This window comes from Pyrgilauda ruficollis, unplaced genomic scaffold, assembly GCF_017590135.1.
Source record: "Pyrgilauda ruficollis isolate IOZ18807 unplaced genomic scaffold, ASM1759013v1 scaffold6, whole genome shotgun sequence".
NCBI classification, from domain to species: domain Eukaryota; kingdom Metazoa; phylum Chordata; class Aves; order Passeriformes; family Passeridae; genus Pyrgilauda; species Pyrgilauda ruficollis.
The window spans coordinates 10,370,807-10,395,179 of record NW_024527710.1 but is presented as its reverse complement, the minus strand read 5'-3'; the positions used below and the strand labels follow the sequence as shown (position 1 = coordinate 10,395,179).

Below are 24,373 nucleotides of genomic sequence, written 5' to 3'. Positions count from 1 at the left end.
CCCAGGAATAATTGATGGTAGGCATAATATCTAGAAAGTCTGTGCTCTCCTATTTTGTGCTTATGAGAAGTTGAGCCTTTTAGATTTTACATGTTTTAAATGGCTTTATCTTGGTATTCTTGCTGCTTTGAGGAATGAAGTCATGAAAACCCCTTGGAAGGGTTCATTTTTGATGTATCACACTTGCTGGCTGAGGGCCAGAGACTTATCGTCTTACACAGCCTTCTGTACAGGTTCCCCAGATGCTGCCTTTTCCAAAATGTGCTTTGGGTTTTTGAGTTAAGTACAACTTGCTTCTTGTATGGTAACCTTGCTTGCAGAAACTTGGATCAACAGAAGCTTGAAGGTCAGGTATCATTCAATCTATAACATTTCTAAAGGTGATATTTTTTGTCAGCGGTGTTTTCTTGTTCGATAAAGAATCTTTTTTACAGTCCTAGAAGTCACTTTTCTCTGTTACTTGGTTGTTACTCTTGTATCTTTAATTGCTGTCAGAAAGGAAAAAAATCGTCTCCTTACTCCCTGCACTTGAAATCTCAGTATGTATTCACAAGACCAGAGTGCTAAGGCTTTGTTCAGTATGTGGTTTTGTGGGAGTATGTGTTTGTCCAGAAGTTTTGAAGGAGGTAAGACTGGGTCAGCATGACCTTGGAGAAGTGGAAAGTAAGTATGTGAAGGGACAGGTTGTTTGTGAAGCAGAGCTGTGTGAGATATCAGTTGAAGGACTGTCAGTAGAGAAAAGGGGATTAAGACATAGATGTATGGACCTTTCTTAACCTATTTTCAGTCCATTTAAGTTTGTCATCTGGTTTGTATAAATGGTCAGGTATGTAACCATTGGTATGATCTTCCCCCACCCCTAGCCTGTTACTGTGGAAGAACTTTTGTATGGCCAAGCTTCTGGCATGTCTTCGTCTTGGAATACAGATTTATATAGCAGTGTTCTGTCTAGAATGCAAAACAGTTTTGATGACTCTGCAAGATAGATTCATTTGCTTTAAACTTGAAAAATAAGGTGTTAATCTACTCAGTAATAGCTGCTTTTCACTAAAACATTTAATATCTGTATCTGGGAAGATTTTAGTTTAGTACATGATTAACATTTTAATCCATCATTTAGTGTTCTAAAATGGGCTCATATTTCTGTAATTCTAGAAAACCTGTTATGAGTGATGCTCTGGGTTTTTAGAGACTAGATTTTTTCAGCAGCCAGATACCATTTAAACAATGTTTTTTGCAGTATTTTTAATTAATAAGGCTGTCTTTTATATTTGTGCAGTCATTTTGGAGGGCTGACTGTGGGATATAGTGGGAAAAAACGAGTGGTGATGGCGTATGTGGGATTTAGTTCTTCTGGTTCCTGTACCTCAGGTGTGTGAGCTGTGCCGGTTGTATGTGCCATTCCAGAACATCTGCGTTTGTCCTCTCCAAAGGGAGCTGGGTTTCAGTCATGCAGGCACGGTGAAGGTGTGTCTAGACAATTGTATTCATGGAAGTGAAAGCAAAAGGAAAGTAAGGGTTTTTTTGTAGATACTTTATGATACTACTGGAAATGAATGATCTCAACTTGTGAAGTTGTGGCTCACCAGTTGTTACAACATCTGAATGAGTTATGCTGCACTTGTCTTTTACAGTGAGGCCTAATAATGCATGCAGAGTTGAAGCGGAGTTTATAATTATGTTATAAATGGAATTTGCTGGCACAGATTGCCCAGAGAAGTTGTGGATGCCTGGAAGTGAGCAACCTGCTCAAGTGGAAGGTGTCTCTCCTGTGGCAGGGGGGCTGTAACTAGATGCTCTTTAAGTCTGTGTGCCCAAATATGATTATCTTAATGAAATGTTTATGTAAGACCAAGCTGTGTTCTGTTTGGGTTTTTTTTCAGGGTAGTGAAATTTCATGTGAGGCTTTTTGATATCCTTAAGGAAATCAGTAGCATACTTTTGACTCCTCCAGAGTTGGACCCCAGGCTGTGGCTCCCTATTTCTGTAAATGTGTTGGGTGAATTGGAGGTTATTAGAAAGAGCTATTTTAGTGAATACATACTGTAGTAATTCCTTATCATAAAGTAACATACACCTATTCAGTGACACTACTCTGAAAAGTAGCTAAGTGGAAAGTGGTCTGTTTTGAATATTTGGGCATATCTGCTTGATTAAATAACTTTAAAAGAGCTTCACAGAATGAAAACTGATGAGAGAAGTAAATTCTGTTCTGCCTTCTGCATCCATTAAATTGTTCACTAATGCTTGTGAATGCTTTTGCAAGCCAGCTGACATCTGATCTTTAGGAATATTACTGAAATCACCATTGACTTGGCTGGTTAGAAAAACAAATCTTTACTTCTGTAAAGTAAACATGTTTTATTTAGAGTAATAGATAGAAATGCAGTGAACTGAAATTGTGGCAGGGATGGACAGGTGTTGTCCTTATGACCTGTTATAAGGGTAACTGGATTGATAAATGTGTAATGTTAACTGGATTGATAAATGTGTAATGAAGGGTAAAAGTTTACTTTTATGCTGGTTTTCTGCTAAAGGCTCTACATCTTTGATTTGCTGTTGCAGGAAAGGAGAAACTGAATTAGAGGCTGCAGTTAATTGGATTTTCGGTAGACGACAGCACTGAAGGGAGCTGGGGATGTTTGCAGGGTACCGTGAAGCAGAAAAAGCACCCAGTAAAATGTGTCCATTTCAGAAATGTGCACTGCAGTACGTAATGTGGACAAAGGTTGGAAGCCCTAGTTCCAGGTATTCCCAGAGAGGGGCTGGAACAGCACATGAGGCACAGCAGGCAGCCTGGAACTCAGGGGAGACTGCTTCCCCTTGTGTTTTTACAGCCTTGTAGGCCAAGGCAGGAGATGGAAGAGGAAGTAATAGGAAAAATGCACCACTGCTAAGGCTCATCTGTTCTGTTTCTTAGGATTTCTGAAGTATCTTGGTCTGTTTCCAGTGAAAAATTTCATACCTCAGTGGCTCTGATTTTATGTAGCTCATCTCTCCAGGCTCGTGTTCTGGTCAATGTAGGTCTTTACATATTGAGCACCTCCTTGGCTCCCACTGCCCGGTATACCTGAAAAGCTCAGCTTAAGATTCAGAGCTTTAGAAACTCTGGTTGAGAGATTAAGTCTGATCAAGTCTGTGTTAGGAGCAGAAATGAAAGTAAGCTGAAGGCTGAAAACAACCAGGCAACTCCATTCAACTGAGGTACAGCAAGAACTTTATGGAAAGGATGTTGGAGAATGGGGGTGAAAATGGGGGTTTGTCTCTGACTGCACGTTTCTTACTGTGGGCTGTGTCTCTTTAAATTCCATGTGCTTGTATGTTCCTTCTGTTTTCATGCCAGTTTTTAATATTTGTTTAGACAAATACACTATAAAATCTGGTATATAAAAGAACACCTGACAATTTTGTTTGACTCAGTGATAAATACCACTTTTACTTGCATGTAAAATGACACAGTGATATTTAGTTGTGAAACTTAGGCACTTAACAAGGGAAAAATACTTTCGGAACAACAAAAACGTAAGAAAATAGGTTGCTGTGAATTAGCAGTTAAGACATTTTTAATGTTACATGTAAAAAGTGATAATATAAATTGTTAAAAGTTCTAATAAACCTCTAAAAATAAGTGGAACCCAGGTGCTAATAAAGAGTTTAATTCTTTTTCCTACTTAGGTAACTTACCAAAGATTTACCCATTTTGATGAGTGAAATAATATTTTGGGATAGTTGACAGGTAACTTTTTTTTTCTACACCAAAGCTCATTAATGCAGATTTTATTGTTGTGAAAGGAGGTATGCCTTTAGAGAACATTTCATTTAGTGATATTACTATTATTTTCTCTTTTTCTGATTCACATTACCAGAAATAATTCACATTTTACTTCATTTAAAAGGAAAGTGATAATCAATTAGATTTGCATTGGCAAGCACTTTTGATTGCTTTTTTCTGGAATTGGGAGTGTCTACTGATGATCTTTGTCCTTACGTTCACATAGGGAAGCAGAGATCAGTTTGATTGAACTGTAAATGCAATAATAGAAGAACTGAGGAGTTGTTAAAGGTCATTTCAGTTCTGTGTAGTAATAGGGGAAAAAATAAGTACATTAGATATTAGGAATGCACAGTTTTGCCACTGTATAAATGGGCCATGCTCCCAAATCTTCAACATTTGATGCTGTTTTGGTGACAGCATACCTGAAGAATAGGGTAAAGGCTAATAAGGAGGATTAGAAATATTCAGAATGCTTCCATGGATACTCTTGGTTTGGAAGAGGCATGACTTGATAAGTCTGTGTATCTTGGGTAAAATCCTGAGTATCATGAAAAACTGACTAGAATGTGGTTGGGCACTATGGTAGCACGAGAAAATACCCAGTTGAATTGAGGCTGGCATTTTTTAATAGCTCCAAGTTGACTTCTACATAAAGCACAAATAAACTGTGCCCACTCTCATTTGGGAGGCAAAAATGTATAAATGTGTCTGAAAACAAAGCAACTGAATAGATTTGCATAAAACTCTGACTGGTATTAAATTGTAATACAAACTCTGGCTTAAAAGTCTGAGAAAGTATCCTGGATGTCCTGATGCTATTTGTTCTTGGTCTTGTACTTTTTTTCTCATTAATTTATTGGTTGCTGTCAGAGAGGGTAATGGAGAGACTTTATGTCTTTCCTGTTAGGATTTTGTGATGCTGTTGTCAGTAGAGTGGTAGGTTAGGGAAGTGGTCTCAGGTAGGTTGCAGATGTTCTGTTGGACAGGATTCAGAGTGCGTGTGAGAAGGGGGCACGTGGGCTAATCCTGGAGACCGAAGGGTTTCAGTGCTACTATAATTTACAGCACTTCATCTAACAAGGTTTTTGCTTTAGCAGAAAGTATTGCATTTCAGTGTGGCATCTGTTGTTCTCTTTGTGCTGCGACATGCCTAGGAAGGCGATGACTGAAGAGTTGTGTATGTCCCTGCTGAATTTTGGAGTTGGGTCTAGGTGTTGTCCTAGGCTGTCTACTTGCCTGTTAGGCACTGCTTAAGGAACTGCCCTGGTCACTCATACTTACAGTGATATCAGAATATCAGCTAGGAGACCCAAACCTCTGCAAGATCATCTATAAATTGGTGCTTGTAGTTTTAGAAAATGTTTCACCTTCGCTTTGATTGTGGTGAAATTTAAAGGGAAGACTCACAGCAACACAAACTGTTGATATGCTTTTCCCTGGCCTTTTCCAAAGGGAAACCTGGGAACCTTTTTGGTAAATGAAGCCTGGGTATTGTACTTCTGTGGTATTTTTATTTTGTGCTCAGACCTTGTTCTTACTTCAAAACTGCAGTTCTGTGGTGTTCATTTATTTAGATACCTTAAATCCAGAGAACAGTTCTCTGTGGGCTTTCTTTAGGTCCATTTTTCACATTCCTGTGAACCATTCTCAAGGTTCATTAAATCAACTTCTTAAATTTTTTAACTTCTATCAATAGCTTGACGTAGCTTCATTGCTATACAGTTTGTTCTGAAAAGCATATTTATTCAGAAGGTAATGAACCTTGTTTAAATATAGTCAACTGCATTGACTTTGTCCCTGTTTTATCTTCTACTTGCTGCTCAAACGTTTGGTAGTAGACTTAGAAGGTCACATCTGAAGTTCTGTACCTTTACAGAGTTCAGCAGGTTGGAAAGTCTGTTCTGTCTGCAGCAGATGTTCCACTATGTCCATTATGCACACTTTAATATAAATATAAAATATAAAACCACATTTCTACAGATTAGAACTTCAGTTGTTTGCAGTGTGTGACGCTCAATAGATTGTAGGACAGGGTGGGGTGCTCAGAAGTTCCCAGGTCAATACCGTGTGTGGCCATGAGCACTCTGGTTTTTCCTCATCTTGGCTGGTGGTTTACATGCATTGTGAGGCTGCTTGTTCTTACTTTGTCTGCAGAAATGTGATTGTGGCTCAGAGCTTAGGTGCAGAAGTGTTTCCATCTTTCCAAACTCCTCTATACAACAGTAACATCTAGTTCCAGAAAGGAAAACAAAAAAAACCAAAAAAACCCATAAAAATTAAGGAGTTTATTAAAGGGGTGACCCAGAGGATACAAGGTGGTGATTATTTTACTGTCCCCCAGGGTGTGTTTATTTTGAGCATTGATGAAAATCACCTTTAAAACTTTTTTTAAAAGTAAAGAATGACATAACATACACAGTGCAAAACAAAACTGATCAAAGAATGGAACCCTATCCAAACAAAGAAAACAAACTTGGATAAGTCAAATATAAAAGCATAATAAGGCACACCTAAATGCATCCTCTGAAACAGATGGTGGCATCAAAACAGTAATAAAACTTGTCAGTTGTTTCAGGATCACTAAACTATCCATTTGCTTCTGGTTAGGTAGGACAGTTCAAGAAAAAAGAGGTCACAGCAGAGTAACTCAGGTTTTGGTGTTGATGGTGGTATTTTCCATGGAGAAGTTAATGCAATACCATTTGTATTACTGTTATCATCCTCTTGAGAGAGGACTCTGGCTGTACTGGAGCAGGTTAGGAATGATGTGGACATGTAGAGATGAGGCATTTGAAATGGTCAGGTCTACCTGCAGTCTCATTATGTGAGCAGCAGGTTTTAAAATTGGTATGAAGTGTGGAATCGCTTTCATCAGCTGCATGCAGTTTCTCCAGTCTTCCCTTTATTCTGATTGGTTTTGTTGCCCTTTTGTGGACTAAATCTGGGAAGTGATCATTTAAAAGTAAAAATGCCCTTTTCAGGGACTCTTTTTTAATTAGATTATTTCAGGTTTTGTTTTGATCGGAGATCAAATAGCTTTTGGCACTCGCACTGTAGTTGCTCAATTTCCCTTTCTGTTCTTCTCTTTAGTCATACTTTGTCGTGTTTATGCCACTTGTATTGATGGAGTTGTGTTTGGTTTTTTACAGTGACGACAGTTCCTGTCTCACCTCTTTGATGGAAGAGGACTATGACCCAGAAGTGAACTCTTCACTGTAGAACAAGAAGCTCTTGTGGATTAATTGTGTCCCTTTAAAAGCAGCACCCAGTCTACAAAAAATAGAGTAGAAGAGATTATTTTTGGACCTGGCTTTTTTTTGTTCATGTGACCTATGTTTCAGCATGTAAATGGTGAAAAACAGGGAGAACATTTGTGCCTGCTTCTGAGCTTTATATCAAGTAGTGCTTAGCTCTGTGGAGCATTAGCCAAGTTACGTGAAGACTAGAGTATATCCTAGCATTCATTTTTTAAAATATTTTACCTTTTTTTAGCAGATGTATGTGATAAAAATGAAATTTATATTTTAAGAGCACTTGGGCAGATGCATCTTGTTTAGATCTCAGCATTTAGGGCAAACATTTTTAGGTAACATCTTATTTCCAGAGTGTTTAGGTTGATCTGCTGCAGATCATGAACTGTCCAGCAGCCTTGAGTGTATCTGTTCAGTATTAACCATGATGTTGCTCTGAATGTTGTCATGCAGACTTGACAAACCTTTTTGTAATGTAAAGGCTGATTTCTGTACTACCACGACCAGAGGAAATTTAATGAGGTGAACGTGGGCGTGGCTTTTTTAAATATAAATTACCTTCTTAGGTATCTTTTTTTTGTAGTGAGAGTGCAAAGAGAGGGTAAAATGAGCAGCTGAGGGGGTGAAGGGCGCAGTTGGCACGAAGTGCGGCCTCTCGTGCTCTGCTTCGAGACGCACTATTGCCTCAAGGCTGGCCTTCCAGAATTCTGGAGAAGGAAGGAACCCAGAGGTCACTGAAGCACACAAACTGAGGACGTTGGACTGCCGAGGCCAAACTCAGGGTAAGTGATCATATGTATTTACTACTTTGCTTATACTGTGTTGATTTTTTTCTAGATAAATTAAAGTTGAAAAATAAAGCAAAATGGTAAATTGGAGAACCTTCCACCAAAAAAAAAGTGAAATTCAGTTATATGGAGCAATAGTGAAATGTTCATCATTTTTAGCAGTAAAAATTGTTATAATATGTTGGAAAGAACATGGGGGGCAGGAGCTGGCGTATGGTTGTCTTTCAGGTCTCTGATCTGCTTTGAATGTCTCTTAGCATCACCAGTTGGTTTGATTTACAGCATGGAATAAAACATGCAGCGATCACCCCTTTGCAGACTATGAGACAATAGCAGTGAACGATGGTACCCCAAATTCTGTCATGTCTTGATTTTTACATCTGCTTTGTATAGCTTTTCTGTGCCATTGGTTCTGTTTCTTCCCCCTCCACACCCATTCTGTCATGAACCTCATGGGTGTGTTAATTGTAAACAGGAAGTAACTGGGACTGTTGAAGTTCTTACCTGTTTCAGTTAGAGGAACAAAGTCAGCAGGAGAAGAAAAATGCTCAAGTTTAATACAAAAAACTTCAGCATTTTACCCCTCCTATTTATATGGGCCAAACTTTGAGAGATAAATTGTATTATTATTTTAGTTTGACTAAGATGACAGGGAATGCTCTTCTCATTTACAGAGCCTGGCCATGAGGTTTGATGCCTCATTTTATTGAAGGGAGACACTGGACCTAAATGGCGCAGCATGACTTTGTTCCTGCCTGGCTTAACTTCTCAACACCACAGTCAACCAAGGTAACAGTAAGACAGATGAGCTCCTTTCACAGCTCTGGCCACGGCTAAGATCAGTGTGTTGGTTTCTGTGATTCTGTGTGAGACAGGTGGATTTGTGAGCTGTTCTGATCAGATCTGGGCTCGTTGATGTTGCTAGCTAATCAATGCAGTTATGGATGCTGCATTGAAAACTCATACAGAAACGTGGGGCTTGGTGGTTTTTTCAGTTAGCCAAATGTCACTGCTGGGCTGACAGGCTCCTGGAGAATCCAAATGAGTGCTTCATTACATGACTTATTCCTTTCTGCAGTCCCCTGCAGCCACCTTTGAGAAACATGGAGAGCATCTTCCACGGGGAGAGGGCCGCTTTGGCGTGAGCCGCAGGAGACACAACTCTTCCGATGGATTTTTCAATAATGGGCCCCTCCGAACTGCGGGAGGTGAGTAAGAAGGATCAGAATGCAGCCTGAGAGCAAACATTTTGAAATATTCTACAGAATGAGGACTTCAGCAGAATAGAAACATTTTCCCAAACTGTACCTTTTCAAAGCATCCTGTGAGGAAGTTGTGCTATTCTCTTCTCTGCTGTGTGCTCAGGCGTTAGGAGGTTTTCATAGTAGCTGTATGCGCATTGTGTAGCTTGATTTGTTTTCTGATATAATCACGCAGTACTTAATAAGTTCAGCTCAGCAATTCCTTAGTGAGCACTGGCTGAACAACAAGAAAAACAACCTGATATTTCCAGTATTCTGCATACTGTTTTGATTTTTTAATTTGCATCCTTATCTCCTTTTGTTTAGACTGCTGGCATCAGCCATCCCTTCTCCGCCATGATTCTGTAGATTCTGGTGTTTCTAAAGGAGCTCATGTTGGGCTTTCTGGCAGTCAGCCTGGCTGGCATGGTCCCTCACGGGGCCACGATGGTGTGAGCCAGCGTGGAGGAGGAGGAACTGGAGTTCATCGCCACTGGAATGGCAACTTCCATTCTCGGAAAAGTTCCGCCTTTCAAGAGAAGCTGCCTGTTGAATCCAGGGAAGAGAAGAAGGAAGATAAAGAGCATTTGCAGTTTGAGGAGGAAGATTTTGTAAGTGTGTAGCTTCTCACTAGAAGTGGAAGGTGTAAGAAATGGCTTTTCAGATCTCATTTGCATTAGCATCGATAGGTGGTGAGGATCTAGAATTGCATTCCATTCCATGTTTGAGACACAACAAATTTAAGAAAATTGTTCCGGCACAGATAGGATGCTGATTGGTACCCAGAGCCCTCAGGACTTGAAGACCTGTTGGATTAGGGGGTTTGGCTCATATGTTTTGCCAAATGGTTATTTTGAACTGAAGGCATTGTAACATTCAAGACAGATCTTCAGTGAAACCCGTAAGTTGACAGAGGAAGAGTAGTTGTATTGACTTCATGGCTTTGCTTACAAAGCCTTTTTTTTTGCTCCTAGAAATACATCTGTTCAGTTTATCTTCAGTCTGCCTGTTTCGGTCTTCCTGTCTCCTTCACTCTGATACGTGTTGGTGTTTGTGATAACCTTCCCAAGCTTGTTCATGACATGCTCAGACTTTAGCCGCCATCTGCCTTGAATCTTCTGGAACAGTGTTATCAGAGATGTTTTCCTCTCTCTCTGTTAATCTGTGGATCAGGGTTTCTTGAGCCATTTCTTCCATCAACATCTCCAGTTGACCAACTTTCGTCTTATTCAGCATTTTGATTCATGTGGTATTATCAGTGTGATAGTCTCTTACATCCTGACTCTATTTTTACTGGAATATCTTTAGTTTTTCAAACTTTATCAAACAGTTCTTTAACGTACAGTTTTCATCTTACCATGTGCCTTCCTTAATGCTAATGCTTTGAGAGATGTGTACTTTTTCTGCTTTCTCTTTTCAGTTTAATTCTATTTCTCCTGACTCCTGAAGAGTGTTATATTATCAGACCATGTGTTTTTCTTTCTGCATCTATTTCTTGCTGTCCCTAGGCTCTTCTTGACCAGTGTAATGACAGTATCCTCTGTAAGGTTCTGGTAACGGTGTCCCTTCCCCTGATGCAGTTCCTCTGTCTTCATCTTCAGTGCTAAAGCCTTTGCTGCCTCCTGTAATGAGAGGTTCTGGTGATACTGTGTACACTTGTATGTATCATCATCATGAGGTTTTTGCTGTCTTATTCAGCATTTGTCTCTGGAAGGCTGTTCACAGCTAAAATTGTTGTGGCACTTTGATGGCTTCTGCTCAGGAATTTACGAGTCAGAGTGAAATACTTGAATACCCACAGCTGCTTCAGGCCAAAATCTAGAGCCTACACTTAAATTGCCACAGGAGGTAGTTTGATTTAAGCTGCTGGGGTTTTTTCAGTGAAGGGCCTGGGAAGTGATTGCATGCTCTTGTTCAGCTGCTGCTGCTTGGAGCAAGAGCCTGCATCACAGAGTGGTTAACAGCTGGAGAGTGGGAATAAAGCTTGTGTGTGGATTTCTACTAGCTGATTTCTCAAGAATATTGCAATTCAGGCTTTCTATAAGCCTGTTTTTTTGACTTTCAGAAGTCTGTTGAAATCTAGAAATATTGCAATGATTGCAACTGGGCAATCTCTTGTTGTCTATCTTGGTCTAAATCTTTCTTCCACGTACTTCATTCTCCTCTTCAGTGCCTTGATGAATGCCTTCCCCAACTACATGGCTGTTTCTTCTCTAATTACTTCCCTCATTTTTAAGATGATAATACCACATGCTGGCTAGCAGCAAGCTTTGTTTAGTAGCTCCTGTACTGTCTCTGCCATAGTGGTGAAACTGATGTATACTGTGGTTAAGTGTATAGCTGTTAGGCCTGCGTGGCTTACAGCACTTTTCCTGAGAGGTCTGCAAAGCAGGCTGTTTGTAAGTGTGAGCACCCCTGCTGTAAAACTGACCTGTAGCTAAAAATTGAAGCACTTAAACCGAGGACTTTCTGGAGACTGAGGCAGGAATTTATGCTATGGTGTGACATTTTTTCCTAACTCTTATAGAACAGAACTACCTACTATTTCAGATGCTCACTATTAGAGAGTTATGCTGTCACCATAGTAACTGACACATGCAGAATTCATTAAAAAGAGGAAAAAGATGGCTGTATTTTGAACTGAGGTTATTTGGGACAGGGGAGGAGGAATAGCTAATCAAGAACACTTGTCATTGAGTGCATAGATTTTCTTCACTCTGCTTTGAGCTTGGACATGTCTGTAGTTGTTCCACCAAGTTGAATTCTGAAACTGAATCTCATGTAAGTGCGCAGAGAGCACTGAGTCTGTATGCACTCTTGTCCTGAAAAGTGGACTCTGAGGTTGGATACAAATTTAAATGTGGCTTTTTGTTGTTAGTAAATATATTCCTTTACATCATGAATCTAGTGTTGCTTTGGGGTGTTTTTTTTAATTGGCTCATGTATAATTATTGTATGAAATAAGGATAGATTATTCATTTACTATTGATGTGGATTTTATTTTTTGAGCTGCTGGTCAAATACCTAATTTTTTTATACATGTACTGGTTGGTAGAATCTACTTAATTACAGTAGAAGACTAGAGGAGTTATCCTGGACCCTCTGGTAGTTCCATTGGAAATACAGCAGAAACCAGGGAGAAGGCAAACTTGATTTTCAGATGTCTTGTGGCAAAGCACTCTCTTCCACTTCAGCTGCTGTTCAGAGAAATCTACCCATACTCTGGGTTCCTGGAAGCAAAATGTTATATTTTTATATTATATTATATATTATATATATATTATATTTTTGTTATATGTGATATAACATTATATTAATTTACACTGCCTTTTTTACAGCCATCTTTGAATCCAGAAGCTGGAAGACAGAACAACCAGAACAAACCTTTAGGGACACCTTCTGGAGTATGGGGTAGGTAAAGGTTACTGTACACAATGCTGATAATGGAGCAGAAAGTTGTAACCAGTGTTTAAATGCTGGGTTTTTCACTCAAAAATATTTAAAAAATTTAAGTAAAGCAGACAGTTTGCTGCTTTCTGTCCTTTGCTGTTTTCCTCCCACAGTCTTCCGTAATCTCTTGGCCTTTTTGTCTATTTGAAACTGTGCTTGTCTTGTCAGAAAAAACAGCCAGTGGCAGTAATGTCACTGTTCTGTGTTTGCTTCCTGTCGTGCTGCAGTTACAGTTTCACACAGGCATCACTTGAAGGGCAGAGCAGATTGGCGTGAACTAGACATTAGTTCCTGACTTGGGATCTTCATAGTGGAAATACAGCAAAGCTGTCATAGTTCTGTGCTTTGAGTTTAGTTGATTTTTTTAAACTCAGAACAGCTTTTGATCCTGATGTACTCTGTGAATCTATGCCTTTAAAAAAAAAATTGAAACAAGGTACCAGTTCTAGCAGTTGAACACAGATTTGTTACTAACTAGTTGGATTAGTTGGATTAGATACTGTAAATAGTACAAATGCAAAAGAAACTCAAAAACACTTTTTGCAATACTGTTGGGTTGTATTCTTTTTGCATGTTTGTCAGGTAGCTGTTGTTTTGCTCAAAACCTAATGACAACATTTATGGGGTTTTTAGCTGTTTATACTATTAGTATTATTTTAATTGTTATGCTTCTGAAAGTGTGTTTATTTGGCCTGAGAAACATTAGCTGTTCTTGTTTGTAAAAGCAGCGTGTCTTTTGCAGTATAGGTTAGGTAAATATTTTTGCTTTGTTAGTGAACTAATAAAGCTGATCCATGTTGCTCAAAAAAAAATGCTCGTACTTGTTCTGATTTCTGTAGAATGGTGGAAGGCTGTTAACTGATGTCACTGTAGGTTTTTCCTTTCAGCATCCAGAGAGCTGTTGTGTTTAAATTAAAAAATATTGTGTTTAGATATCCACATCCAGTATCTTCTCTCAGAGCTGAAACAGAAGAGCAGCTGATGGTCTCAGAATCAGATGTGCAGTGTCTAAGATGGAGAAGGAGGAACTGGACCAGTGTACTGAAACTTTTCTGAAACTGAATATTCGTATTTCAGAATCTCTTGTTCTGTTTTTACAGAAAACCCCCCTAGTGCCAAGCAACCTACCAAGATGCTGGTCATCAAAAAGGTTTCAAAAGAGGATCCTTCCGCCGCCTTCTCAGCTGCATTTACATCACCTGTTTCTCACCTGGCAAATGGCAACAAAGCCACCACCATTGTCCCAAGTGTCTACAAAAATCTGGTTCCTAAACCTGCAGCTCCTCCTTCCAAGGTACATGGAGTTCCAACCAAATTAGTGAACTGCAGATCGAAGGAATCAACCCCCCAAAAAGTAGCAGGAGTTGGAATCCAATAGTTTCTGGGCAGTAGCTTTTACAGTAGAGCTGTACTTGCTACTGAAGTTGTTGTTCTCTGTTACAATGCGTTTTGGGTTTGTCCGTAGGGAGAGCTAACCTCTGACTACACTGCAGTCTATTTGAATGGGTGTGTCCTCATGCATGAGACAAATCCTTATCTTAATAAGACAAAACGAGCACTGCTGGAGAGGTGGAATGTGTGCTGCTATGTGCCTGAACTGTTCACATGACTACCTTGAATAATCTTTATTGGGTTACAATACTTTGATGTGTCCAGAACAATAGAGGCTAAAATCAGATTAGATTGTAACATCCTGCAATTCAGGTGTAATTTAGTTGAGCCTTAAAAACAATCTGGAAAAGCAGTGGAATTTGTACTACAGTTCTTTTACAGAAGGGAATACACTCGTGCTAAAAAAAAAAAAACAAGTAATTTTTTTCCTTAGTTCTAGGCTTAGTCTTGCCCATTTTTCAGGAGAATCAACGTGTATAAATGCATTAGAAATTTTGAAGAATTAATAGTGAAAGTATTTAAAAAGCTAAAAAAAAATGTTAGCTGGATTATTCTTTAAAAAGATGTCCAAATACTTTGAGTTCTAAAATGTATTAATTACTAATGCTGGCTGTGACATTCTAACAAAATCTTCCCTATGATTACAGTAGAAAATTCTGAATACTTCTGAATACTTGAAAGATAAAAGCAAAATAAGAGACTCACAGCTTCTTTTTTTAAGAAAGCAAGTTTAGAGCTTCTTTCCCTTTTGTAAATTTTTGCTATTTAAAGTTAAATTCTGGCAGCTACAGAAAAAATTGTAGTGGTTAAAATTATTATAAAATAGTCTTAATTTGACAGCTGATCTAGTTCTTAGTGAGATGGGATAAATTGACCCCTTAGAAAGTGTGTTTATAAGTTTTTCATTCCACACACAGTTTTCCGTCCATGTATGTTCTTGTTTAGAATAGGTAAACAAAATGCAGCTTCTAATGAGAAGGGAGCCTCCTGTGGCTTTTATTTTTGCTTTTACAGATTGATTGATACGTGTGTAGATATAGCCTGACCTGGGTTTAGTCTTGATGTTTTGTGTGTTCTTTGAAACAAAAGGCCAGAGATATAGTTTCTGACCAGGCTGTTAGATTGTCTCTGGCTTGAAAGTATACAGAATTCTAGGGAACCACAATGCATACAGCTTGTCTGTGTTACTGGCTGTTGTACGCAAAGATCATTTCTGAGGTCTGAAAGTTAATGCTGTACCAATGTAGAGATTGAGAGATGAAAAGGCACTTCTGAAAGTTACAGGAATGTGTGTTGTTACTGCTGGTCGTGATATACCCATTGCATTACAATGTAGAATTTGGGCATAAAAATCTTCTTAGCTAATGTAGCTGCTTCTGAAGCCCATGGACAGAGGTTTTTCATTAATTCAGTCAAAGAGAGCTGCTCTCAAAGCTTTTGCTAACCATGTTCTGAAATTAGACTATGTAGGTTTTGACTCTTCAGATAAAAAGAATACATTATTCAGTACTCACAGTTGGAATAAAACTGACTATGATCTGAGGGTTCAGCATCCATCAAAATGTAATAGTAGGGCTTTTTTTTTAGCTTGCTTTACATGTTATCTAGTTCATTTGCATTCCAGATTGTTTATCTGTATTTAAATCAGAGATTATGGCAATATGTAGTGGTACCTGCCTAAGTTCCTTTTAGTGAAGTTTTTACTTCACTGAATCCAGTGGGCCTGAATTACACCTGGATTTATATGTGAAATATTGCAGTATTGATAACAAAGGAAATGTTCTTTGCTTAGTGGAAAAGGTATTAATTTTTAATGTGTAGCCCAAGAGATCAGTCACATTAAGCAGGCTATAAACATGTACTTAATGATTTAACTGCTAATTTCTAAGTGTTTACACACTGACATGGTGCTGTGATTGCTGTGTGATATTCCTCTGTGGTGGGGATTGCAGTGGGGAAGAATTATCAGCTGATGTCATCAACAGTGTTTTTGTTAATGAATGGTGACCATTAGCAAAACCCAGAGGTGGGTTAGTAGCATATCCTTAGCCAGAAAAGCTGTGTGCATTGATGCCTTCTTAAAGTCACAGCCTTAAAGCAGCTGTCGTAGGATGCATTAGCCTGAAGACTTCTAGAAAGTTATCCAGGAATTGCAGTGCATACAGTAGTAGAGAAGTCAAAACATTCCTTTCCACAAAGTCAGCAGTATTGGAAAGCTGTCACAGGAAAACTGAATGAAAAATGGTTTTGTTAAGTTGTACCAAGTAGTTCAGAAAGGAAGAGAACTGATGGCAATGAAACCACTGTGTTCTTTCTGGCTAATGGAGATGGCCAATAGCTCACAGTCAGGCAATCCATGAAGGTCACACTCAGCCACGCAGGGAAAGCAAGAGGGGTCTGTCTTTGGATCTGTCTGAGCTGCGAGCTGCCCCTTTGTGGAAGCCTGGAGAACAGCACTGGGCACCTGAGAGTGGGAATGGAACAGTGCAGCCCTGGAGCTGTGGAGAGAAACTTCTTGTCAGAGTCATACTGCACCCTAATTTTAGTACAGGCAATAAATACTGTGCAGATCAGGATATTTCTGAGGTTTGAAGGGGATGTTTTTAATGTGTGCTGTGAATGCCATAGAATCTATGATAGTGTGGGATGCTCATTTTTAAGTTAGAGGGAAAGAGTAAAGCTAATGGCCTCCCCATGCAATGTATTTTTTTTTTTAATTCATAGAACACAGTAGACAGTGACAACATATGAAATAGTGCCTCTGTTCTCATTGCTGGCAGATTGCAAGATCTGTTGCATCTCAGATTTAGCTGAATCCCATTTGTGCATGAATTATTTTATGAGTGACTTGAAGCTGGCTTCAGAAGTCCAGTGGGTCAAAGGAACCTGTATGTTTTAATGTTCTGACAGTGTCTTGCTAGTGCTACTTGGTACAAGTTTCTTCTTAGGATTGTTTTTGTAGAGACTCTCACTTCACAGTGTTTGTCCCTGAATGATAAGAGAGCTTCAAGAACAACATTCCAAGTAACAAAAACTTATCTTGAAGTCTTTGCTCTTCAGCCAAATGGCCAGTATATTCAAAGGGATACTGCAGAGAGTATCCAGGGCAAAACAGCAAGTGATCCCGCACTGTAATAAATTGGCTGCTTTTGCTTCTTTTTCTTGTTATTGTTGCTAAATTGGTGCAATGATGGACACTTTCAGGGCTCTAGGAAATAAATAATTTTCATTCTCACTCTAAACAAAACCATTGCATGATGATCTTCTTCACACAGGGAAACTTCTTGTCAAGTGATTGGAAGCCTTTCTTTGTGGTGTGCAGTGTTCCTCTAAGAAATGTCATTTTAATTGGGATTTTTTTTAATTTCCTATATGTGGGTAGCTGTAAGGTGAATTGCATTACACAGTGGTGATTCCAGTTAATGAAGGGCAATGCTGGATTTTCTCTGTGGGCTCTTAATGGTCTTTTACTGAAGGGTGGTGCCCATGAACCAGAATTGTGTGTGATTTGGAGAAAACAGAAGATGCCAGGGGAAAAACGATGGGTGTTGAAATAAATCTGTTGAGACTGTTTTTGAGAGGGAAGAAGAAAAGGAAATCCATACAACAGCCAGCACTGTGTTGCTTATTTATTTCAATACTTGCAAGCAACCCCTTCTCATGCCTTATTTACTGCCCTGTATTTTGTGTTCTCTTCAATACAGCCAAGCCCATGGAAAGCCAACAGAAGTGAACATAAACCAGGCTCGCTGTCCTCCACCCGTGACTCTGCCTTTACCAGTCCAGTGTCTGTAACCAAACCAGCGGTACTGGCAAGTGGCTCAGTCCTCACCTCTCCCAAAGAGGTAAGGGTTGGGCTTGGGGATAGGGTGGGAGCTTTTGTCACTATCACCTACTAGAGCATAAACATGATAGGGCCTCTCTGCAGGTGGTACCTACCTTTGCACCCTTGAGGGATGACTCACTTGTACATTCTTAGCACATTCTGCCACATCAGTGATACACTAGAAGAAATAAAAGTGGGGTTTATCTGGTTGTAAAGCCATTGGTGTTTGTTCAACTGTATTAGAATTTCCTTCCAGAAAAAAAAAAAGTACTAATGCTTTAAATGGTGTTGTGTAACAAGACACACGTCAGCTTGGTGTTATGGGAGTGCAGATACCAAGAACTGATGTGAATAGGTAGGCAAATTGATTCCCATTATGTTTTTCTGTATAGGAAAGGAAGGGGAAGGAAGGTGATCTGCCTAATTTCCTTTCTCTGGAACAACAGCAGAAGCAGTCAGACCTGAGGGGGCTGAAGGAGTTTAACATGTGTACATATGATATTTCTGCCACAGTTTCTTTTTAATTTTGACATTGGAAGGAGGTAATCTGCTGAGATGGAAACTGACTTGCCCCTAGTTTTGGTCTGAAGTGTAGTGAGAACCTTTAAATACAAATGTCTTAATATTTCAGCTATAACTGTGACAGAGCACAAGAAAAAAAAAGAACAAAAATAGAACAGACTGTGATAAATTCCTGGCCAATACAGCTGCTCTTTACAGGTTCGACTTGATGATCTTGGAAGTATTTTCCAACCTTAATGATTTTGTGATTCTGTAAATGATGATTCACAACATCTGAAATGAGCTTGTTTTAATTGTAGAATTGGGAGATTTTTCTAGTTGTGCACTTGTCTTGTTCTGTTACAGGCATTATTTCTAAAATAAGGCCTTGTCATCTTTATGATTTTCTGCTTTGCAGACTTTACTTTGCAGCAACCTGCGCTTTTCTGCCTTAGCCAGAGCTGAGTGTACAAGCAGTCATTAAAGGCAATAATTAATACACAGGCACCTGTCACTTTGACAGATAGATCTTACACTCTGTTTCCTTCCCTTACCTTGCTTTTCTCTCTCTTTAGACCAAGTTCTTTGTGCTGCTGACAGCTTTCCTTTTTTGTAATGCACAGCACAGTATGGACAGTGTAAATATGTAAACTTAAACGGGCTTTCACCTCAGCAGACAGGAGAGAGGCATTCAATTTGTATCATACAGGAGTAATGCAAGTGTTTCCTTTATCTGCCCCCAAGGAGATCTTCTGTGAAACTCCAGTCAGTGAAGATGTTGGGTACCAACCTGAGAGCTAAACATAAAGGGCTTAAAAATAACTTCAACTAAACTGGACACTTGTAATACATTTTTCTTTGAATCTGTTGAAGATTTAGATTATGAAAACACAGGTCTGTGGCCAGCAGATAGTACTGGTTGTCCAGGACTACTACACATAGTCTCTGGCTTTTTGTTTCTGAAAGGGGGCTAATGCACCTCCTTCAGAAGTGGTAAAAATAGCATCTTTATTCATAAGAGACCACAGTGTGTTGAAAACTAAAAGGATGCCAGGCAGCACTGGCCCAGTCCCCAAAAGCCAGTCTAAGACAACCAAGCTTACAATACAGCCTGAGTTCTTAAAATGAATTCAGGATTACTTTTCTGCAAGAGTAGCCGTCCGTGTTACATAGACATCAGAACAAATCTGAGGTGATGTGTAGTGCTCTCCTTCATAAAAACCCAAACACCCAAAAAAAAAGCAACACCAAAAGACTGAGATGTCTTGATGTTTCAGTCAAAGGGCTAAGCTTTCTTTAGAAGAGATGCCAGTTTACTATTTTAGTGCTAAAGAAGAATATTTTGTAAAACATAACCCTTCTGCAGAAAGTTATGCATAAAACCAGAACTGAGGTGAAATTCATTCCATTTCAGAAATCTGTTGTTACTAAACGTTAGCTGTAACTGTCTTCTCCTGATATGTAGAAATTAAGTTTATTACCTCAATAATTTATTAGAGATTAAAACAGCCACTGGCAAAGACTTCAAGTTCAGTATTTCAGATTACCAGAAGACATCTAATTTTAGTCTCCTTTGTTCATTGTTACCTTCTGTCAGTGCAGTCAGACTGACAGTTACGTTGAGAGCTTAATTTCACTCTTGTGTTGGCTTTTTATCCTGATAGTTGCTGTCACTCGTCAGGTCTGTTACAACTGCTGATTTCTTTCTTACTGTGTTGAATTAGACAAAATCTGGAAGGTCTGCCTGAGAAATTCCTTCCAGGCTGCACTTACTTCCTTGCTGGCATTATTTCACACCAGTGTTTCACATTCAACAGCCATTAGAAGTATAAGCAGCCATTGCTGCCTTGTTTTTGGTCTAATTCCATTGATCTTTGCTCAGAGCACTGAGTGTGATAAAAATTCTTGGCACAGGAGATTCATTTTGAAGAGCCTGAATTTGCAGCCTTCCCCCGCAGCTTAAAAAAAGTGTGTGGGGAGAAAAATACTACAAACTTCAGGAAATTTTATTGGTTTAATCTTGATTTTTTAAAAATCAAAGCATGTACATGAAGAAAAAGTAGTTTTGTATGCAAGATTCTGGTGTCAGTTATCCATAATAATGATTAAATTCCTCATTGTTTTAGAGTAGCCAAACATGAACTCCAGCAGGAGGTTAAGATACTGGGAACTTTCCCATAACATGTTGTTAGATTCCTTTTGTATGCCCAGTCAAAATATGGAGCAGATAAAATTGAAAGCTCACCTTGGTTAGCAGCGCTCCTGTTGCAGGATCATGGCCAGATACTGCCAGCGGGCCTGGTTCACAGACTGCAGATTAAGCAAGCTTAAACGTTGTGGAAGAGCACAGGAGGTTTCCTTGTGTTCCTGCATTGAGCTGAGCAGATTTCCCACAGGCTCCAGGGTTGTCCGTGTCTGGCTCCACACTGAACCATCTGGGCTGAGTGTACAGAGCCAGCAGTTGGCAGCATTCTCTCCAGGGGAGGATTCCAAGGCTGTGGCTGCCTGTTCTGCACCCGGTTGTGGTTAGTTAAGGATGTGACCACTCCCTGAAAGGAGATTACCTCCCCATAGCTTAATTTCAGGGTAGAGTCTGTCAGGATGACTTAAAACGCAAATTTGAACTGAGTCTTAATTTGCTAACTTTTGTAGGGCAGGGATTCTGCATGAAGCTTTTTGCCCTAATTCTCTGTTGTAGGCACCAGCTTGCCTGAGAGAGTTACTTTACAAAGGAACGAAATAAACATATTCATGGCCATGTGAATTGACCCCTAGGGGAAGAAAAGAAATTGAGTCGATAATAATAGATGGGAGAAGTGAATGTGCAACACACATTAGTATTTTGAAGGGAATTTGGCATTAGGTTGGGATTTTTTGAGGAGTTAAGAGCCACCCAAGGAACTGATGAGTGTTGGAGAGGTGTAAGCACAGCCACTGAAGAGGCCTCAGGTTCGCAGCAGTGCAGTTTGATGTCTGTGTTCTCCTTCCCTGTGCAGAGTCCTTCCAGCACCACCCCTCCCATTGAGATCTGCTCCTCACGCCTGACGAAGCTGATGCGCCGGACCACTGATAAAAAGAGCGAATTCCTGAAGGCACTGAAGGATGATAGAAATGGGGAGATAACAGAAAACAGGGAATGTGACAAGCTGGATGATGTAAGATCGCTGTCCTTGCTGTGTGTACAATCATTACTATTGAAGGAGTTGGGGCTGAAAAAGCCCTGAGCAGTGTATGTAATTCAGGCTCCGGAAGAGGAAAGGAATGACTCCCACTGGTCTGGCACATGTGCCAGTGGAAATAGTGCAGTGATGGAGGGAGATATGTAGCACAGTGAAATGCAAGTGGATAAGTAATAAATGAGGTGGAAGGGAAGGTCACAGATGTTGAAAATAATCTAGATTTTTTTGCAAGGATTCTCTAAGGAGAGGAACAGTATAATTTTTTAACATGAAGTTGCTTTCCAACTTCCCTGTCAAACTGCATTCACAGAAAAGTAGAATTTTGTGCTTGTGAAAGCTGCAGGAATGTGGCTCGAGCCTCAGAGGCTCAGACCCCCAAATACATAGATCTGTGCCTTAATGTGTATTTAAAGTATGTCCTTAGGAGCATTTAATTTTCATCGTTTTCTTGCTGTCACTCTGAGCTGCTGGTGATGGCTTTGCAATGCCAGCACTCACTCCCTTGGCACAGCAGCACAGGCCACCAAATGTCCTTCGTCCCGTGTTGTCCTGTCACAGCCAGGTACATGTTGCTGCAGCTTCTGTAGAAAACACTGGCTCAAGGTGAAAGGCTTGGCTGGACTTTCAAAGGCAGAAGCTTGAACTTGGAACTGTGCTGTTGGCACGGTCTGTGCAAGCACACTTTGATGGTTTTATTTTTCTTTAGATGGAGAGCAACAGCACACCAGAACCAAAGGAAAACTGGGAAGAGAACTGCCATCAGAATGGCCTTTCTCTCCCTTTGCCGGAGGAGGGGGAAAACCTCTCCCATTCATTGGAAGCAGAACACAGGTGAGTAAATGGCAGAATAAAGTGTGTGGAGTAAAGGAGGGTGAATCCTTGGGCTGTGTGAGGAGAAGGAAACAAAATTGAAGAAAACTCTTATTTTTGGGAAGCAGCAGTAGCTGTGTTTGTATGGGGAAGGAGGTGTGTGGGCCTTGTGACTAGTGCTGGAGTGGGTGGGGTCTTATTGAAAGTAAAACAAGACACCAATGACAGATGAGCCAAGGCTTTACCAAGGTCTGTAATTAAATTCCAGTGCTTCTTTAATGCCACATCCCCATGTGTTAATAAGGCTGCCTAGAGATATTTATCTGCCCACAGTGGGAGTCAGCATGAACCAAGGGTGATTCTGGTTAATTTGCAAGCAGGTGTCCTAAATGTAATGATTTGAAGACACACACCACACTTTATTTGCACTTGGAATACTCCTGTGCTCCTTTACATGGTGTAAAAGTGGAGGAGAGTTAGGAAAATATTTACCTGGTATCTCAGGCTGTATCTCACGTCAGTGAGTAAGCAGTGTGAGCATCTGGTGCAAGCAGATAGTAAGGTTCAGGAGATTCTGAGCTGTGATACTGGCTTGGTTGCCTCATGTCCTCCTTCAGTGTCCTTGAGTTAGAATTTCAAATCCCTGCCTTCCACCAGACTGGTTATGTACCCATTGTACAGGGCTGCTGATGGTCAAATATTTGTAAAAGACATTGAAAAATGGTGGGTAAACACAAAGGATTGTTGAAGTGTGTGATAGAGAAGATTCCCTGATGAATTTGGAGTGATTTACTACAAAAACCTTGCTTTTCATGGACAAAGTGTTCCTTTCTTTGCCATTGTTCCCTTGCTTTAGTTCCCATGCCCCTTTTATTTTCTCCACAATCAGGTTATTGAAAGAAATGGGATGGCAGGAATATCCTGAAAATGATGAAAACTACCTTCCCCTCACGGAGGATGAGCTCAAAGAGTTCCAGATTAAATCAGAGCAGGTATGTTTACAGCTCTTGCTACTTGTGACTGCTCTTATTCCTCTCCTTCTCAAGGGCTTGTTTTTAAGGGTGTTCAAAAGGACCAAGCATGTAAAGGAGACTGTAGTAGAATGGATTATTCTGCATTATCCGTGTGCATACACAGTTAAATGTGGCATTCATGTCCACCACAGAGGGTTGGTGACAGTTACTCTCCACACTTCTGCTCAATTTAAAACTTACTTTCATTCCTACAGCGAAGAAGAAATGGATTTGGGAAGAATGGATTTCTTCAGGGCCGCGGCTCCAGCCTGTTGTTCCACTGGGGAAGCACTTTTAAAACAAAGATTGAGGACTCAGACACAGAAACAAGTAGCAGCGAAACGTCAGATGACGATGCCTGAAACTGGGCACAATAAAATTAAAATAAATAAAACCAACCCAATAAACTCAGTTCATAGTTCAACACGTGTTTGGGGTTGTATAAACTAAACAGAGTTTATTCTGTCTCCAGTCTGTTCAGTTTTTTCTTTTGTTGTTGATACTTCATGCACAAGGGAAATAATTGTATCCCAAAGAAGAGAGAAATTGGCTTCTTTAGCTTTTTCTTTTGGTTTTGCCCTAATGCTTACTAGAAGTTTGTGCAGCTAGCAAATTTTGACAAAAATCCCTTGTGGGGCAGTGCACAAGTTCAGTCGTGTGAGCAGGACACAAGTGGCTGACTGATCTCTGCAACAACAAGCTTCTAACAGTGCCGCCGCATTGCCCAGCGCGCGGTAACGGTGTGCTAAAACAATCATTGTCGATGACAAAATGGCTTTTGAAGTTCTAATTATGTTAAATTAATGCTAATAACATGAATATTTTATTTTATTTTATTTTTTTTGGCGGCTCGGGGAGCTTCATCACTTAACCAGGCGTTTGTGGTTTTCTTTTTTTTTTTTTTTTTGGGTACAGCTGTAAAATATTTGGATATAGGAATTGTTTGTGTTCTTCTTCTTGCAGCCTTGATATTCAGGGTGGATTGTAAAATATAAATTTTTTGTGAGATTTCAAAGATTAAGATTATTTTGATAACATTATTTACAGATTTTAAAAAGTGACTATCACATTGAGTCTGTATGAGGGGGAAAAACTACTGCATCAAAAATAACTAACTTGGAATAAATATTTTGCATCAGTTTGCCAA

The 24,373-nt window shown here is 39.7% G+C and overlaps 1 protein-coding gene across 1 annotated transcript; it reads left to right on the top strand.

Moving 5' to 3' along the window:
• The first annotated feature begins 325 nt into the window (after positions 1-325).
• GPBP1L1 (GC-rich promoter binding protein 1 like 1) lies at positions 326-24,373 on the top strand. The gene is made up of 12 exons (XM_041482994.1): positions 326-346; positions 6,925-7,808; positions 8,489-8,603; positions 8,893-9,022; positions 9,383-9,666; positions 12,394-12,466; positions 13,606-13,799; positions 17,602-17,742; positions 21,221-21,379; positions 22,110-22,234; positions 23,103-23,205; positions 23,442-24,373. The coding sequence occupies exons 3-12, from the start codon at positions 8,544-8,546 to the stop codon at positions 23,586-23,588; spliced, it is 1,416 nt and encodes a 471-aa protein (XP_041338928.1). The 5' UTR covers positions 326-346; positions 6,925-7,808; positions 8,489-8,543; the 3' UTR covers positions 23,589-24,373.

What these genes read in the sequence shown, in the direction of transcription:
- GPBP1L1 (XM_041482994.1), top strand. Translation starts at nt 8,544, where the DNA reads ATGGCGCAGCATGACTTTGTTCCTGCCTGGCTTAACTTCTCAACACCA. An exon ending in AGTTTGAGGAGGAAGATTTT is followed by an intron (nt 9,667 to 12,393) that starts GTAAGTGTGTAG and finishes CCTTTTTTACAG; the next exon opens with CCATCTTTGAATCCAGAAGC. An exon ending in TCCTCACCTCTCCCAAAGAG is followed by an intron (nt 17,743 to 21,220) that starts GTAAGGGTTGGG and finishes TTCCCTGTGCAG; the next exon opens with AGTCCTTCCAGCACCACCCC.